Raw genomic sequence first — 18,983 nt, forward strand, 5'->3', positions numbered from 1 at the left:
TTGCTCGCTGCCCCAGACTTTGTATTTTTTTTCAAGCTCCATTGGAAGAGCGAGTGAATGACTATCCGCTGTTGTTTTTTGAACCCCCAGACTTCGTTTGTTGTCATTGCGCCTAGGGCTTTTGTTTTGTGTAACGGTTCGATTGGTTGCTAATTCGTGTGGGCTTTATTAATTTAAAGCCGGACGCCTCTAGCGTCTTCGTTCTAAAAAAAGTTGGAAGGCCTCCCCACGGCAGCTACATTAGTTGTGACTAGTAGAACGCTGTGCGGTGAAACGGTCTTCTGAGAAAAATAAGATACTACTCACAGAGCTAAAATAAACCAAGAACAATGTTGTATCAGCTAACACACGTCTTTTATTTTGCCAATCAGCTAACACACGTCATATTGTCAAACACAATAATGTTATAGACAACTCAAAAGAAAATATGTTTTTAGTTGGAATGGGTTGGGTATTATTCAGTCGTCTTGGCACGATCCGAGTCCAGGACTTCATGAATACAATCTAGAAGGTACCTGACCCAAATTTTACCTAACTTATTCGCACAACCCTCTATACTTGAATCTGTTACTCCCCTATCCCTCCTCCACCAGCAACGACCCACCTCTGCTACTATTCTTTTTCTTCCTCTCCTCTCCCCTCGGCCTTTTTATTCATCGAACATGTCACCATCCCTCTAAACCATGCCACCATCACTGGCGCGTACGACCTCCCACACCCCGCAGTCGAGTTCGTTAACCCGTTGCCATTCCTCCGACGGTGATGACCCACTACTAATACTATTCTTCTTCTTCCTCCCGCCACTACTTTTATCTTCGTCCACCCTATCGACCCGTCCACCTCTCCCTGCCTAACCATTTACCACCACCATCAGAGTTTAGCAAGTGTCGTCGTGTGTTGCCTCGTCGTCCCCCTTTCCTGAGTCACCGCCTACGCCGTTGGCCATACCTCTAAACTCTGCCACCACCTTAGACGCCCGCGACCTCCCGCACCCCGCACTTGAGTTTATTAACCCCTGCTTGTCCTTCACTCTTGATGAAGTGGCAAGCCACATCATCTTCACCTAGCAAGGACTTGATGAGTCGTCTGCAGCCACTCCTCCACCAAGTCGTGCATTCATTTAGCTTCACAAACGTAATATACATGTGTCCTTGCCATGTAGTCAGAAACTGCAGATTGTCAAAAGGCTTGTTCTTGTACTCATCTTCGACTACAGTATGATCAACCAGAACTTCGACTACTATATCTCACAAAACCTCCACTATAATAAACCATCCTCCATCACTGCTAAGTAATGAAACTGGACGTAGATCAAACAAGGCAAAAGGATAAATTTGCACCATGATCATGCGGCAACACAGCTAAATTAACTAATTAATAGAACACAAAAGAAGAGAGTAGCATGGTACATACCAAATCATTCTGAGAAAACAAATGCATACCCATCTGCATTTAAAATAGAACCTTACCAGATCACACTGTAAAATGCTGATAGCAGATTTTGGACTTGCTTTATGAGAAGTGATGTGGCCATCTGGGATAGAATTCTTTATATTTTTATCTAGACATTGTTGTCTGCACATGCTCACAAGAGAAGTGATCTGCCCATCTGGGATTGAATTCTTTTTACATGCAGACACCATGTATCTTTCTACATAAAAGAAGTCAATGGATACATACATACGATTGTTACTATGCATACTCTTCATTCACTAATAATTATATACTTATCATGCTCTAGTGGAGACAATAGTTTTAAATAGCACACTATCACGATGCTATAGTGTTTGAATGGGCATCACGCTTCTTGGTGGAGACATCGTTCAGTAATATTCGAACACCATACATATGTAATGGCATAGTAAAGATATTGTTTTGCCTTATACAAATCATAGTAAAGCCATCAAGGAAAATGGATAAAATATTTAGGCACAACCGCACATCACACCATGTAGATATGCTAATAAGTGGTAACAGGCTGCCGGCAGGTAGAGCAGCGCGGTTCACGGCGGGCGTGCGGGAGCGGCGCACAAAGAAGCACGGCTATGGTTGTTACGTACGTGCGGCGGTTGCATCCTTTTCTTTTTTACATGGGTATTGGGTTTTTTTTTTCTTAATGTGGGCAATTTGTTTCCTTTTTGAGGTGGCTGATTTGTCTGTTTCCTTTTTGACGTGACTGCTTTATTACCGAAAAAGGCTTTCGCCCCGCTTTATAGATAAAGCAACGACCAGAAGTACAAATCCGAATACAACACACAACCACCCACACAACACACACACCCAAGGCAAGATACAAGGGTGCCGATGCACCGCAACACTACCCAATAGTCCACCAAGCACACTACCAAACACTTGGGGCCGACGAGGACCTTCCGAGACCTAGCCACCGAGAAGAAGTGAAGCGGGACAATGGCGAAGCAAGGACTCCAAGGCGGTGCCTTCAAGAAGGGCACGACACCGAAAGTCGCCACCGCCCGATCTCGGAGATCAAGTTTTCACCCGGAGCAACATGGAGAGAAGAGAACACCACGACGGAGCCTTCATGAAGGAAACGACGCCCGCCGCCGCAGAAGACCGGGCAAGTTATGCACTCCGATGTTAACCCTCTACCAAACCACCATGCTTCGCCAAACATCGCCAGCCATGCCACCCACGTGGCCATGGCTGCCCGACCGCACCCAAGGCGCGCGCTGCGCCCACGAACGCCGCGTCTCCCACCGCCAGGGCCGCCGCCCAGCATCCAAGCAACTCCGTGAACACCCAAAGGCCTTGGCTTTGGCCTGACTGGCAGCCGCCGCCTATGGAGATGCCAGCAACCGCCCTGCCTCGAACATCGCCTGAACCCCAACAAAGAGCACACAACCGAGGAAAGGGGAAGGAGGAGCGGACGCATCCGGACCGGTGCACCCCTGCACCGGCGACAGGTGGCCATCGGGGCCTCCCATCCCTCCTGAGAACTCCCCACCGGACACACCCCCGTGTCGCCTCACCATGGCGCCCGCTGCAGCTCGATGTGAGGCCACCAACGGTAGCCCGCCCAACCATCGACAAGGAGCACGAAGCCAACCCGCACCCGCAGCCAAGAGCACTCACCGGGAGAGCCACCCCGCGCCGCTCGCCGTCATCCAGGGGCCGGAACAGGGGAGCCCTGACTGGAGGTCGGCCAGCACGCACCACCAGCTCGCGCGCCCGCCCCGAGCCCGTCCACCGCGCCACATGCCACAGCAGACGTGCCCACCCTGCCGGAGAGGCGCCGCGCGCCGCCCCCGTCCGCCGGCCCGCCAGATCTGGCCGAGCCTAGACCAGGCCGCCACCGCATCCGCGAGCGAGAGCCACCTCGTGAAGCCCACCGCGCCGCCACCAGGCCCTCACTACCCCGCCGCCAGGGCCCGCCGCCACGCCTCCGCGCCCCTCACCAGCGCGAAGCTCCGCCGGACGCCGTCGACCCGTGCCAACAACCTCCGTGCGGGATGGTGATGGAGCCCCGCCGCCACCGGCGCCGGCGGGCTTTGCCCGACAGCAAGGTCCGGCGGCGGCGAGGGAGGGAAGGGAGGAGGGGAGGCTCGAAGCCGGCGGCTAGGGTTCCCCCCCCCCCCCCCCCCCGGTCGCCACACGGGAGCGACGCGGGGAGGGGAGGAACAATGTGTAATCCGACTGCTTTATTTCTTGATTTAAGACGGCCTCTTAGTTTATAATTCTATTTTCAGATATTCTTTTATTTTCAGTTAAGATGATTTGATTTGGTACATCCTCTGGGGAGATTTGTTGCATTTGAGTGGAGACAATAGAGTCTCAAGCCGAACGATTTAACTAAAAAAAACCTGATCGGAGAAGAAAAAATGAATGTGGAAGGTGGAGGGGATAAAACCAACTTTAGACGGGAGGAAAGAAAACCAGCGTGAAGGGTTGGTGGTGGCAGGTGAGGTGAAACTAATCCGCTGAGGCGAAAATAAACCATGGATACTGGCCTACCAACTCACCCTTTATGAATAGAGATGAAACAGCAAAAAAAACCAATGAAAAATAAAAATGTGTGCACGCGTCAAATGGGCCAGCCAACTTTGATTACAATTGATGTTTTGGTTAGATTAGATTTGATTTGAGTATGAGTAGTGGAAGGTAAGGAAAGTTTGGATTTAGTTGAGATTTTCTTGAGATTTAATTTCAATGAGTTAATGCATGACATTGTTTTGGGAAAATGCCGATTTAATTGAGTTAATTCATGCGTCTATGGGCCGGTCCAAATCGGCTGCACATGAGCTGAAAGTCACCTGTAATACGCTCGCAGACGTAATGTAGGGTTGGTGAGAGGTGAGACGAGACTACCAACTACACCTTTAGGAGTAAAGATGCACTGGATTTTTATCGGTGGATTTGGAAAGTATTGCATACTAAAATATCGGGCCAAACCAGCGGCAAGTTCGAGGTCGTGCCCTCATCAGACCTCCCCACTATCGACAATGTTTCATATTCTTCAGATTTTAGAGCAAACACACAGATTAATTGAAATTTTATATGGCAATTGTGTGAGTGAGAACAATTTTTTTTTTGTCTTTGATGATGAATTGAGTGGTCTGTTGCTTGGTCAAAGAAACATAAGAGCGGTCCATTGTTCCCAGCTTCCGCCAGCAACAAGCCTTAATTTGTTGGTGCTGATCCCACTGGGACTGCAACAGTCGTGGGCACTCTTTGCCTTCCTTCGTCTCCTGAAAGTTACACACACATCATGTCTTTTTTTTGCGGGTAACAAACACATCATGTCGCCGTCAAATCCACTTATGCTGCTCACATGATTACTTATTCATCACAAAAATTAGCACATTTGTATTGTTATCCGTATGAACATGTAATATTGTTTTTGGAAAAGAAAATGAAATTGATATCCACACCTAAATTCACGTTAATCACTAAATTTTGAGCATATACCATGGTTCTCCTCAAATAATTTGACGGTTCCTCCTATGAATATCTGAAAACAAAAGCTGGGGATTTCTCGGCATGAAGAGGACACACACTACTTTCCCTATTTATGATTTGATTTGCCTTTGATGTAATTGTTTAGTTTGGTATAGGATGTTAGAATTTACCAGATTAGTACGTGTCTTCCATAAGTGATGCACAAACAGTACACAACAAACAAGCCGAGCGTGTGGCACCGAAGTGGCATCCTAAGGCGGTGCCATTTCAGCGAGATAACGGGATCTTGCATACATGACCTTGGATTCTCGAGTTGTTTCTTCTGTTTGTTTCTGCAGACCACAGTGGAGCTTTCAGTTGATGAGAGATGGAGAATAACTTATTTTTGCCTCCAGCATGATGGCAGTATCCCAGGTTTGTAAGTAAACAGACTATGGATCATAGAACTTTTATAATTTTCAGTAGCTCATGGTACTGAAAATAGTATAGGAATTAGTGACCAGATGATGACCAGTTTCCCGAGAAATAAATTGCTAATATATGACCAGTTAGAGGCGAGGTGATTTAAGGAGCACTGATCTAGTCATGATCTGCATATAAAGATCAGTTCTGCAAGCTAACCACCAATCATTTCTTCAGCTTCTCTCTTTATAGGGCAGGTATTTGGAACGATTTTGGAGGAAACTGTTGACAACGAAACTGCAGAATTAGGGGGATCGTGGGCTTTTCCGTTATATTGGTGTGTACAACGGGCTGTTAGAAGTAGAACCGGGAAATGTGGATCACCAAAACAGATCACAGTTTTTTTTTTTTTGAGAGAGAAAAACAGATCACAGTTTATGGAAACCTATGATGCACGTCTATGATCTGGGCTAATTATACCGCATCGATCGGGACGCGATCGGATCTCGCCCTGGACTGGGCTCCCTCCTAGAGCCTCCTAGATCACAGTACCGCCCTCACCTGAAGCTCTGCACCTACTCGTCGGAGCACAGAGTGTGGGGATGCTACACTGAGATTCAGGTCCCTAGCCTGCAAGGCAGCCGCTTGCAGGGACGCCTCAACAAGCCTCTGGTTGTCGGGGGCGCTGTGCACTGGTTTTGCCTGACCGACACCGGTACCTATGTCCTGAAGCTCAATGTCAGAGCGGTAAAGGTGATGGTGACAAAGCTCCCAAAGAGCTTCCCGCACAATGGGCGGCACCCAAAACTTCTGGCAACATCATCGACGGATGGGAATGTGCTCTTGCTCGTCGCCGACGGCGACAAGATGTCAGCTTGGGCACAGTCAAAGCATACGGCCTTGTGGCAGCAACGACCACATGTGGTGATCGACATGACGGAGACAATTTTGCGATTCCTTGACAAGGCAGGCGGGAGCTGCATTCCGCCGACGAAGCGAGTCCAATTCAACCTAGTGTGGTTCGCCGAGAGGAGCGGCACTGTGCTCATCAACGCATGCGACGGTTTCTTCTGGCTCGACCTGCAGTCCATGGAGATCGTAGGGTCCAATACATGACCGAGAATAATATCCCCTATGAGATGAGTTTGACAGCTTGGGTTCCAACATTCAGTAGCCCTTTATGATTAATTTGTCCCATTTCCGATTCCAGTCTCAACTTCATCAAGAACTATAGAAGCATACATCTATGAATATGTTGGGAAAAATAATTTAATTTCACAAATTATATTCGCCCCTTCATGATAAAATTGTTGTCCCATCATAATCATAGCTCTATGGTTCTGCTAGTTTTCTCTCTGCTTGTGCAGGTATTTTGTTTTCTTTCATGTGAATTGAGATGCCCTCCAATTTTCCTTTGAACTACAACATGCTGAAAGATTCATGAAAATGGATGATGTAGACACGTCAAGATTTTGCATAATTCCTAGACGACAGGTTCTGTGACTGGTTGGATGATGCCGCAGCCTAGGAAGGTAAAGGCCTGACCGCCAGCTGCCGCACTAAGTCGCTGCTCGTGAAGACCTCCAGGTATGAAGCAAGCATACTTCATTTGCTGATTCTGGCGGTAATGTTGTGATCTTCATATGGTTATTTATCAAGCTGGTGTTGGTTTATGATGACAATTCCATGTTTAATTCTATGATTCGGTTGGTTTATGGTAAGGAAGTGATGATTCATTATTTCTTAGATACACATATTTCGCTGTCAACATCAGGATCAAGTATATGCCTAACCCACCCATTGGGTCAGAATATATCATTGGGCTGCAACCTTAAGTTATGGCTTCAGATGAATTTTTTTTGTGTACCGTAAAATCATATATATATTTGATATGGTGAATCCTCCTTTGTTTTCAAAAGAAATGGCATTTGCGTTTGTGTGGTTCAAAGTAACGGAGCAGAGCGAATATAATGCTTCTGGAACCTGCCATTGCCCCCTTATAAAGTCTCTTAATACCAGTTTCTGATGGCACCGAAATATTATTTGTTTTGTTTTCTTAGCATGGACATCACATTCTGTTATATCATTGTTCTCTGAACTACAGCGCAAAACATAAATTGAGCCCACAAAGGTATAGAACATCAAGTTGTCAACTAAGAGCGGGAAGATGTGTAACCTTGTTATCATGTTGACAACAATATTTTCTTTGTCTTAAAACAATATCGTTCCATCAATCTTCCTATTTCATAAATATAATCATTGCGTAACTTTTTACTACCTAGATTTTAGCTTTGAAACTCAAGTACTTGTTTTTTCTTCCGGTCGCTTGGCGGATCGTATATATTTTCTGGAATGCTAGTGGATCATAACGCTCATGTGGGTATGCTTGCGCTTATGTAAACATTTGTGATTCAGATATATAACAGTCAAATTTTCCTTTTGTAGGCAAGTTGTCCACGCTAATAGTGGGTAATTTGTGTTTGTGTGGCATTTTTCCTTATATGATCAGAGTTCTAATGTACTGGAATGCAGATTATAAATTGCAGGTCTGTTTGGGATATGATGACATTTAACATGTAATGGTGTAGCATTTTTGGAAGGAAACACAAGCTAACTATATGGCTGTAACAACCCCCATCCAATTGAAACATGATCTTCTCATATTGAAACTCCAAAACCAGTGATGATCCCTAACCGTGTCGTATTTGGGTGACACATGTTGGTTAATAGGAAAATAAATTTTTGAGGGGCAATACTCTTCGGCGGTCGACCGGCACGAGCGCCCAATCTGCCGGTTCAGTACCGTTTGATTAAAATAACACGTCGCTCGATCCCATACCTTATCCCCTCGCACATTCCATGTCGCCTTCCCCCGGAAAAGCGAAGCAGCGAACACAACTTCTCTCGACCACCCCGTAGCGGAAATAAACCCCCAAGCCCGACTGTATCTCTCCATACCTCTCTTCCCTACCGGAGAGGCCCCCAAGCAGTAGCACCATCCGCTCGCAACAACCCCTTGGTCCTCCGCTACAGCAACGCTTGCAGCATGCAGGCAGCCTGCAGCACCATCACTGGCCTCACGGCATCTCTTGCTCGGCGCACGTCGGCCGTCCTCGCTTCACCGGCACCGCCGCGCTTGTAGAATTGGGTGCCCGTTATAGCGTTGCCCAGCAAGGGTCATAGCAACCCTTGAAAGTTGGTTGCAGCACATTGTGGTGCCCACCATTGCAATCCCGGTGGTTGGTTCCAGTATCCCGGATTACCCACCTCTCAGACACTGACAGCGGGCCCCTGACATGTTGGTGGCCACACGTGCACGGGATACGGCAGAAAGCACCGTATTGGCGTATTTGCACGACCGCGCAGGTTTGATGACCAGAAACATGTATTTTACAAGTTTATGCACCAAACTGACCATCATGTGAGTTCTATGACTCCCGGTGTATTTACCTCTTTTTAGAAAACATTTCAGTGACAGGCAATTAATGAGTATTCTACTGTTCATATTTATTTTTGTAAAATAATAGGAGGCTATGTTTAATTTCTGAGGTAGCTCATGACGTGTCTGTAAATTAACTAAATAAAAAGCTCTGTAAACTGATCACCAGCATGTATCGCTGGATTATCTGCAAGTGCTTGCCTGCAATGTGATTCTAGTGACAGTCACCACTGCTTTTATTGGAAAAGATGGCATTTTGTTCTTGGTTGATTATGGAGATCAAAATCAAATTGCTGAGATCTGCAAGGAACTGCTTGAGCTTGAGGCTGCATAACAAAGGTGGTCTCGATGGATTAGTCCAGTTCGCCGTGGGAGTACTCCGGCTAGTATCACCCAGCTTCATTTGCTCCTACACTATCCATATCCCATACTTCTACATGGCATTAAATTCTAGCTAGCGCTTCATGCAGTTTGTAGGTGGATTGGACCGCAACAGTCATGATGTGCTTGTTTCTGGAGATCCAAGGCAGGACAAAGGCATCCGTGTCCGTTCCCGTCGGGGCGGGAGCAGCAACATCTGCAACAGCAAAGGGTCCACTCGGTTCATCACCTGTGAACAATTTTTTGTTCTGAATTATTCCTGGGTGAGTACGGTAGGATGCATTTGATATTGGTGCTGAAGCTGAATGCAAGCTAAAGATGCAGAGTTCAGTTAGGTGTCGTTCTCTACAAGTACACGCACGTACGCAAAACAAGAGCAGGGCATGTCAGATTCTGGAAAGGAATGCATGCTTCAGACATACTTCCTCCGTTCCTAAATATAAGTCTTTTGAGAGATTCCAATATGGACTACATACGAAGCATAATGAGTGAATCTACAATCTAAACTATGTCTATATACATCTGTGTGTAGTCAATATTGAAATCTCTAGAAAGACTTATATTTAGGAATAAAGGGAGTATTATAATAAAATACGTACTACTAGTAGATTGAATGATTCATGCTTGGAACATCAGGGCTTTAATAAGAGAAATGGATGGCCTCCAAATTCAGTACATGCAGTTCCTTCACTACTTCACACTGCCAATTACCATTATTGCTAGCTGCGGTAGCAACCAAAGAACCCACTAGAGAAGAACACCAACAAATTCCTACTGGAAACGGAAGTTCTGTTACAAAACCTTTCTTCTTTGTAAAAATGATATTCCATAGTATAGATCATATTTTGTCTCACCAATCTAGCTTGAAAAGTGGAAGAAATCTGGAGCCTTAACAACTGACCTGAATATGGAATTGTGCTCCATATGGATCGCCTATAGATGCTGTAAATGATTATCAAAATACACACTTGCAACTCAAATATTTTTATAGTGTTGCTGCTATTTCTCAATAACCTCCATCCGGAATCCTTTTGTTTCTACTTGGAACAGAAATGCCATGTGAAGAACAATGACACGCGGAAGTTTGTGGGTGGTATCAGTGTCTGCAACAAGGTTGCCATAAAAGAATAGAGGTGAGCTGCATTTCCCCTTTGCTGGTAGTCCTGAATTAGATAGTGGAGAACCAACATTTTCTGCTGATACATCTTACTCGAGCAGGATCTCAGATTGATAGGTTTTGTTCAGTTCAGTTATTCAGAGACTACACAAAGTGGATGGCAGGAGTATTGAACAAAATAATTTCTACGGTAAAACCATTATCACTGATGATTCAGAACATGATCCCAAACCTGCTACTACAATTCATAGACAATATCTCTCTAGGAGACATATTATGCCCGCAACAACTATATTATGCAACTCCTAAATTGTACAGATACGTGTGTAGCACTTGAACTTGTTAAGTAGCGATGAGTGCCTTGCAATCTGGTGTTTGCTTGTTACGCATGCTATTTTGCAGAATGGGCTTTTGTTGTTCACTAGTGCTGAACCGGTCTCAGTTAGCTGGTTCATTAAGGAGCCGGTACCAACCTTTGCATAGGCCCTTGTGAAGGATGAGAAAGCATCGGTAAGCCCTGGTAAGAGAATGAGGCCTTGATGCACTCAGTAGTACGAAACATATAACTCTACAAGTGTGATTCAGTGTCGCATTAGCAAATTGATTCCTGATGTATGATTGTTTCTGCTACAGGACTAAGTGAAACTACAACTTGATTTTCATAGCTGACTGCTCTGGTAAATAAATGGGGAAATGATGTTGTATGATGGGACTTGGAACAAGCAGCTAGGTGGACAGACATGTAAATTTTATAATAACAAACACAACAGAGGATGCTACTACCCAGACTTTAATCTGCTGATTGTGATCTCAAGACTTGACTCAAGACTGAGTAAACAAGCAAGGTCAGACTTTAATTTGCTACTGCCCAGACTTCACTTCGCACGGTCGAGACCCGATACTGCACCACCACCAACTGCCCAAGCTGAAAGAAAACAAACGATGCAGATGTTGTTGTTCCTTGCAACTTTGCAAGCAAGGTAAGCTGGCATCAAAGATTCTGCAAATAGAATGGAAACTTCATTTAAGAAATACACGATGAATAGGGCACACACTTTAGTAACAGAGATTACCTCCAACTTTCCCCTCTTCCATGGAAATGCGGGGATCACCGGCAAGAAAGCAGGGACACTCACGTTATTTCCATTGCTATCTGTTTTTAAATAGTCTAGTCAGACAGGAAAGAGTAGTACTTCACATGGATCAGCTCTGTTGCTGTATATCATTACCAGCCAGGGTGCACTTGCAAGTCAGTGTTACCTTAAAATGGCAAAGGCGGAGTTCCACCCCCCATCCACACCCCACACAACAACACAAAAAACAAGAAAGGGAAAAAGGTGAAACGACAATTAAAACAAATGCCACGAGCACCCACTGCGACCCCCCGAAATGAGAAATAAAATGAAATTAAACGCACACATGTTTTTTGTTTTTTTGTTGTTTATCAGATAAACTAGTAAGAAACAAAGCAATAAATTGTACACACATTTTTTTTTCATTTTGGAGTTTCTTCTTATTTTTAGGAGACTCGTGCTCATTGTTTTCTTGGTAACATTGATAGTTTTTGGAGGAGTTTATAAAGATTCAAAAGATTACAACAAGGATTCTCAAGATGATGCATATACCCAAGAAGAGGCATTGTACGAGGTGGAGTGTTAAGAATAAATAAGTTTATTATCAATTAAGCTAATTAGGAGTAAGTGAGCTATCAGATAGGTTGATTGGTTCTCAAGAAATCATGTACTTCCTTGGCTCTCAAGGCAACTATGTAATTCCTTGGATCTCAAGTTAATATGTACTCACTTGGCTTCCAAACAACATTTATACTTCTGCCCGGGTATAAATACCTCATTTCTATCATCTATTATTCATTCATCTCTCTCGTTCTTTACTTTACAGTTGAGCAAGCTTGATAGTGTTGATCAAGAGAGAACGATGGACTGGAAACCTGCGGTGATGATGATGGCAGTGGTGATCATGTAGTGTTGATCAAGAGAGAACGATGGACTGGAAACCTGCGGTGATGATGATGGCAGTGGTGATCATGTACGCGGTGTTGAACGTGATGACGAAGATAGCTTTCAACGAAGGGATGCACACCACCGTCTTCATCGTCCTCGGCCTGCTCATCGCCGCGCTCTTCCTCTCCCCGATCGCATATTTCAAAGAGAGGTTTGAATCAGCACTAACCGTTATCTTTACAGTTTTAATTGTTTCTTTATTGTTTGGGCCATATTCATCACTAATGAAGAGTCATGAGGTAAGGCAAGCTTTTATTGTATTTTTTTAGTAAAATGAAAATTCATGACCCCAGTTTCTGTCGTAATTTAGCTAATTTATTATGTATATGGTTTCCATGTATATATGTAGGAAGAGTAGACCTAAGCTGACCATCGAGATCTTCGCCTACCTCTTCTTGAGTGCCTTGCTTGGGTAATTAATCTCTTTTAATTAATTGTATTAGGTCTTTTCTAATTTATTTTAATTCTAATTTTTCATGCATTATACTATAAATAACAAGTGTTGACCAGTATTAAATAATTAAATTATCTGTAATTTTATTTGCTAATCGATGCATGCATGGCAACGACAGAGCCTCACTGCTCCAGTGGCTGTTCTTCCTGGGCTTGCGGTACACAACAGCCATGTTCGCGAGTGCCTTCAACAATACGACCCCCATGTTCACATTCCTCCTCGCACTCGCCTTCAAAATTGAGAAGATTAATGTGGCTAGCCGCTCGGGCGCTGCCAAGCTCACAGGCACGGCTGTGGGGCTGGCCGGAGCAATGGTGCTTGCACTCTACCAAGGCCCAACCCTGATTGGCGCACCAGCAGAACACCTAGCCACCGCTGCCGCCCATAGCGGTGCACGAAGGTGGGTGATGGGCTTAGTCGTAGCGCTGTTGGGCTTCTCAACAAGCTGGTCAATGTGGTTCATCCTGCAGTCCAAGATTGGGACAAAGTACCCGGCACTCTACTCCAGCACGGCGTGGATGTTCCTCCTTAGCTTTATCCAGATGGCTGTCGTAGGTGCCGCAACCGAGAAGATGACCTTGCAGGTATGGGTCCCAGGCACGGTGCTCCAGGCCGTCACCGTACTCTTCGCGGGTGTCGGAGTGTCGGCGCTGGGGTTCCTGGCCATGACATGGTGCGTGGACCGGCGAGGGCCTGTGTTCACCATAGCCTTCATGCCGCTAATTCAGATCATCACAGCTGGGATCGACGTCGCCATCCTCCATGAGAAGCTCCACCTTTGTAGCGTGTTCGGGTCGGTAATTGTGGTCGTGGGGCTCTACTTCATCCTGTGGGGAAAGAGCAACGAGGCAAGCACCATTGAAGCTGGAGGACCCCTTTAATCATTTTTCACATATTAGATTGATCTAGCTTTGCCCCGTATTACCTCGCCTTTAATCATTTTCCCCATATTAGACTGCTCCATTGATCATTTGCCTCATATTACACATACACAAGAGAATTGGCCTATGCCTATATACAGATTTTGGTACGTAATTCCTAGTTTTCTTGTCTCTGCATTATCCTTATACCTAATAAAGGATCAAACTCATGGTTCTCCAACTCAAATGACAATAAAAAAATACTTCTAATCAAACTGCAACAAACTTAATCACAAATAGTCAATTTTGTCTTAAAATTTGTTCTGGCACTGGAATGTAAAGCAAAGATCATAACCATGGCTCTTGCATACAAGGAAATTGAGATGAGAAACTACGAGAAGGGGAAACTGAGAAGGGAATTGTGTGGAGAGAAGAAGGGATATTGGTTTGGATCCTGGAGCTTGGCGACCAGCGCGGGTACAGGAGAGAGGAGAGCGACCATTACCTGGCCAGTGAACCGGTATAGAGGGAGATGGCCACCTCCTCGAACGAGATAAATCTGTACGAGATGGAAAAGGAGAGGAAGTAAGAGGGGTGGACTAACCTTGAATCGTGGGTGGCTGCTGAGAAGGGGGATTGAGGTCACCGGCGACGCCGCTCCTTGTCTCTCTCGCTCGGCTTCCACCGCCTCCGTTGTGCACAGTGGACTGCAGAATTTATTTTTTTAAGGGGGAACATGCTTTAAAAATATTTTTTGAGGAAAGGAAATCATGACTAGCTTTATTAATTAATTAATAGAAATGCATCGTCTACGAGCTTTCTCACCAGACAATCTGAAGGCAGAGATGTGTCTCTTGATTTGTTGATCGAAAACAATGTTTAAAGTTGACATTCCAATCAAGGCAGAGATGTCCACACATTCTGCAAATATCGCGACCGTCGCGTCCCACCAAGTACTCTGACCAGAGCAGCAGTTGATCAACGTTAGAGAGCCGGATTCCCCCTCTGGAAACCTAGGCTATTTGCCAAGTTCAGTCCTTATTGAACTACGTACAGAACTAGTTACAGGAATTACTGTAGCATCAAAAGGGTGCGGAATGACAGAAGGGAGCTGAGCACAGAAAGTGCACGGGTGCAGCGGCCTACCAAAGCACAACCCATGTGCCAGTTTTAAAAATTAATAAAGGAGCCCATGGCTGTGCATAGTGGTCAATCCAAAGCCCATCTATCCAGGCAAAATATCAGCATGAGTGTGATTATTTTGAATTTTTTGTAGGAGCATGCCCTTGTTTCTCATAACGAGGACTTTCAAATAAGATGCATTTGGAATACGTTTTGATAAATTTTGAAAAAATATGTTAAATTTCAACCCTTCAAATTTAGTACAAGCGACCGACAAAAATATGACTTTAGTACCTGCGACTGACAAACAAAACCCTTAAAGTTTCGACTCTGAAACTTGATACTCGCAAACGAGAAAATTGGAATTTTCAGATGCATTGTAAAAAAAAAAATTACCACAGTCAAGATTGATTTACATATAATCAGAATGGCAGCTTCGGGTGTTGTTGCCGCTGCCCTCTTGCTTGTGTCGGCGTCCTGGTGGCGGCGCCGTCTGCCATCGTTGATAGGTGGCTAGAGGAGCTCAGTCTAGGGCAAGGTTCCCATCCGGATGGATGTGCATGCTCTCCGTATAAATTAGCTAAATCAACGACCATATACGAGCCAGTCCAACGGCTTTTCCCTTGTTTGTAGCTGAGTGAAACGGTTTTCACCTATGTACATATATGTATAAAACCACCACAAGGCACTAAAATCAACTTCTTTCTGTTGTGTGGCCTAAATCCTCAAAACGATGATCTTGACATTTACACCTAAGATAAAGAAAAATATGATCTTGTCATTTACAGATAAGATTAAGACAAGATGATCTTGTCATTTAAATCTAAGATTAAGAAAACAATGATCTTTTCATTTACAGCTAACATTAAGAAAATGATGATCATGTCACCTATTTTCAGTGAATCAAGTGGATAAAATGAATGATTTTCTGCATTCACTGTTTAAGAGAGAGAGGGATTGGCTCTCGCATTGCAAAACGGAGGATCATGTCTTTGTGTCCGCCATGAATACGCATGGTAACAAACTAGATCGATGCGACCACTACTAATAAAGAGCCAAGCTTGAGCAATTCAAAGATTTCAGTTCGCGCTGCCCGTTCATCTTCATCCTCGGTTGTGTTCCGCGCATCGGCACAACACAAGGCCACTAATAGAAAGGGGCCAAACAGGCAATATGTGCATTATCGAATTCATCCATCAGCCAGTCATTCCAAAAGTCAGAATTGATGGAAAGAGGTGTGCAATATATTTAAACACTTCCCCTCAATTCTAGGGTTATCTATTCCTTAAACATGGGATCAACATAGGCCGCGGAATCTTTTTTTAATACTGCGCTAGCAGGGTCTTGAGCTCAAGACCTCTTGTCTCTGTTACCATATTGAGTTCATGCATTCATGCATTAGTTAGTTATTCCAAAATTATGAACTGATGAAGAAAGACGTGCAATATATTTCAACACGTACCGCGCCCCGCGGCGATGGTTTCAAGTTGCAAGTGCAGAATTCATCCAGGATGTAGAGTTATTCTCATGAAGGCAGAGCAGCGAATGGTGAAGCTCGTAATCTTGTTAAATGTGTGCTTTCTCCCGAACGTGGTCGCTATGTATGGCTGCTTCAACCACGGGATGCTACTATTGTACCTTTACGTACTGAGCAATTGTAGAGACCACATATTTTTCTAGGAACATGCAATTCAACAACAACTATACTACCTCTCCTGCAGAAAACAGATTGAGCTGCTGCTTGCTTTCCATACTGCTAAATGATATCTTTACGCAGAGGAACAAGCCAATATATTTGTTCGTAAGTTGAGTCATGTTCATGGAAATTGAAAGGAATTTTTTACGGTACATCGTGGTACACACTAGAATGCGTTGTATTAAGTTTATCTAATGGTTAACAGAGGTTGGTCAGATTTTGACTGAAGGATATATTGGTAATTCCTGATTTTTTCGATAAGGGGTGGATTTTATTAACTCAAGATAAAGCATCAAGAGGATACAAACACAATGAGCACACACCCGGCCTCTGCATAGCTAAGATGCACACAGCCAACACTAACACATGCAAACAAAACCTCGCCGGCGAATAGCAAAGTCATGTAAGACCAAAGCTATGCATGGGCAAGGAAAAAAGGAAAAGGAACCCCAAAGCGATACAAACCGTGATCGACCAAAGACCATATCCACACCGACCATCTCTTGACACCACAAAGACGATTAAATTCTTCAACAGCAACGCCTTCAAGAAGGGAGTGGCACTCAATCGACGCCATCACCGGATCCAACCATCGATGGCCAGAATCTAGGTTTTCACCCTGAAGAATCATTCCGAGCATATTCGAGCAATGCCTTCAACAAGGTAACGACGTAAAAACCTCGCCATTGCTAGGTATAATTGACAGAAGGTCAGGCCTAGGCTTTCACCCCGGATCTCGAGACTGGGTGCTTGAATAGCACCGTCATCAACGTCACTTGCGTGCTGTCGCCACCTCTTTTCCACGACCCAGCAGCTACATACGATGTGCGACCGCTGTCACTGCACAACCATCCTTTGCGTCAAGTCGTCGCCGTAATTTGCAACTCCGTGCCGAAAACAACCACCGAATCTAGGGAGAGGACCCTCACAAAGACCATTCGATGGATGCCGCAATCCGCAGAAGGTCCGCCATCGCAGACCCGAGTGGCATAGATTATGGAGCCGTCAAATCTTCTACCAAGGCCATGGCGGCGCCGACAAGACAACCCAGCCACCTCCTATCTTTGCGGACACGGCGACTACGGCCCATCCGGCGCCAGCTCCGATGGGATGGCCAGATCAAGCAGTGCGCATCAAGATCACACGCCATACGCAGCTCCGGCGCAGCCTCCATCATGCCGCCCGCCCCCTCTTCCTCCAGCAGGGCCTAGCCCACACTAGCACATGCAGTCGCTGCTAGCCAACCGCACACCTGCCGTCTTTGTGCAAGACACGATCTGAGCGTGGGAAGCAGGCCCAACGGCGGCCGCCATGGTTGATGCGGCGAGGGGGGAGGCTGGGGGCGTGGAGCGTCGGAGCCGCGCAGATCTAGCCGGCCGCCGGTGGGAAGACCAACCCACGTGCGAGAAGGGCGAGCTTCAGCGGAGATGGGATCGAGGAGGGGCGAAGCACGCGTTGAACAACCTTGGAATTGAAGGGGAACACGTCACCTACTTCGAGGCGCCGCCTTCGCCGCCGCCGGCGACGGCTGCCGGCGGCGGCGGCGTGGTTGTGGTGGTTGCGGCCTGTGGCGGCTGTGGTTGTGGTGGTAATTCCTGGTTAGGTATGGATTTGTCCTTGCCGAGTTTTAATCATAATGATTAATGTAGTTGTAAAATAATAAATAAATCATAATGATTAATATGATTAACCAAAATCGTAGAATAAATGCAGTAGAGGCATCTCTATTCTGCACGCAGCCTGATGCCGCCATTCCTCCAACTCGTTGCAGCCGATGCCAGGTCACTATGCCCCAGGAACTCGCCTTTCCGAACAGCACTTGCAGGCCATCGTCCCCAGGAACTGTGCCACCCGGTGCCATCATGCAGGCCGTCGCGCCCCTCCCAGGTACATGATGATCCCTGAAGGAAGAAAATCCTATGTAAAAATACTTGATGGCCGTTTTCAGATGGATGATGCACGGACTGATTATGTACAACTGCATAACCAAGCTGACTGTGAACTGCAATGGATCTGACTCAAGTATAATAAGGTATGCATCAGATTAATTTCAATGAGGACATGTTAAGGTTAGATACAAGGTTGCAAATGATGAATAGGTGGACTCATACCCAGAGAAAACAGCAAGATGCTGAAAAAGATGGAACATTGGTAGCATTGAGAGTGGTTTTTCAACTACCAGTTGTCCCTACTCCCTCTATAAACAGTAAATAAAAAAAAGTTCTGAAACATTGTGACATCAAATACGCTCAAACTTTGTAGGTGCTTGCAGGATTTCATGTAGAAAAAAGATTCAAGGAGCTCTATCTCACATGTGTACACCTTTCTCTACATCATATTTCGTCATTAAAATTTGCAAGGGCCTAAAACATTTGAGCATATTTGATTTCGCAAAGTTTTAGATTTTTCTATATATTTTTTAATTTACTGTTCATATGGGTGTACGAACGCCCGGGAGCTATCACACCTTTCTCAATAATCAACTATACTGAAGTTGGTGTGCCAGCTGATCACTTCATTGATATGACACTTATATAAGTAGTCGATCCACTTTTGTAAATAGTCAATCATGTA

General features: G+C 45.2%; 1 protein-coding gene and 1 pseudogene across 1 annotated transcript; both read left to right on the top strand.

Moving 5' to 3' along the window:
• The first annotated feature begins 5,808 nt into the window (after positions 1–5,808).
• LOC120966755 (uncharacterized) lies at positions 5,809–6,503 on the top strand (annotated as a pseudogene).
• Positions 6,504–11,683: 5,180 nt separating this feature from the next.
• Positions 11,684–13,766, top strand: LOC109762571 (WAT1-related protein At3g30340-like). The gene has a single exon (XM_045230506.1). The coding sequence runs from the start codon at positions 12,833–12,835 to the stop codon at positions 13,610–13,612; it is 780 nt and encodes a 259-aa protein (XP_045086441.1). The 5' UTR covers positions 11,684–12,832; the 3' UTR covers positions 13,613–13,766.
• The last annotated feature ends 5,217 nt before the right edge of the window (positions 13,767–18,983 follow it).

This window comes from Aegilops tauschii, chromosome 6, assembly GCF_002575655.3.
Source record: "Aegilops tauschii subsp. strangulata cultivar AL8/78 chromosome 6, Aet v6.0, whole genome shotgun sequence".
NCBI lineage: Eukaryota > Viridiplantae > Streptophyta > Magnoliopsida > Poales > Poaceae > Aegilops > Aegilops tauschii.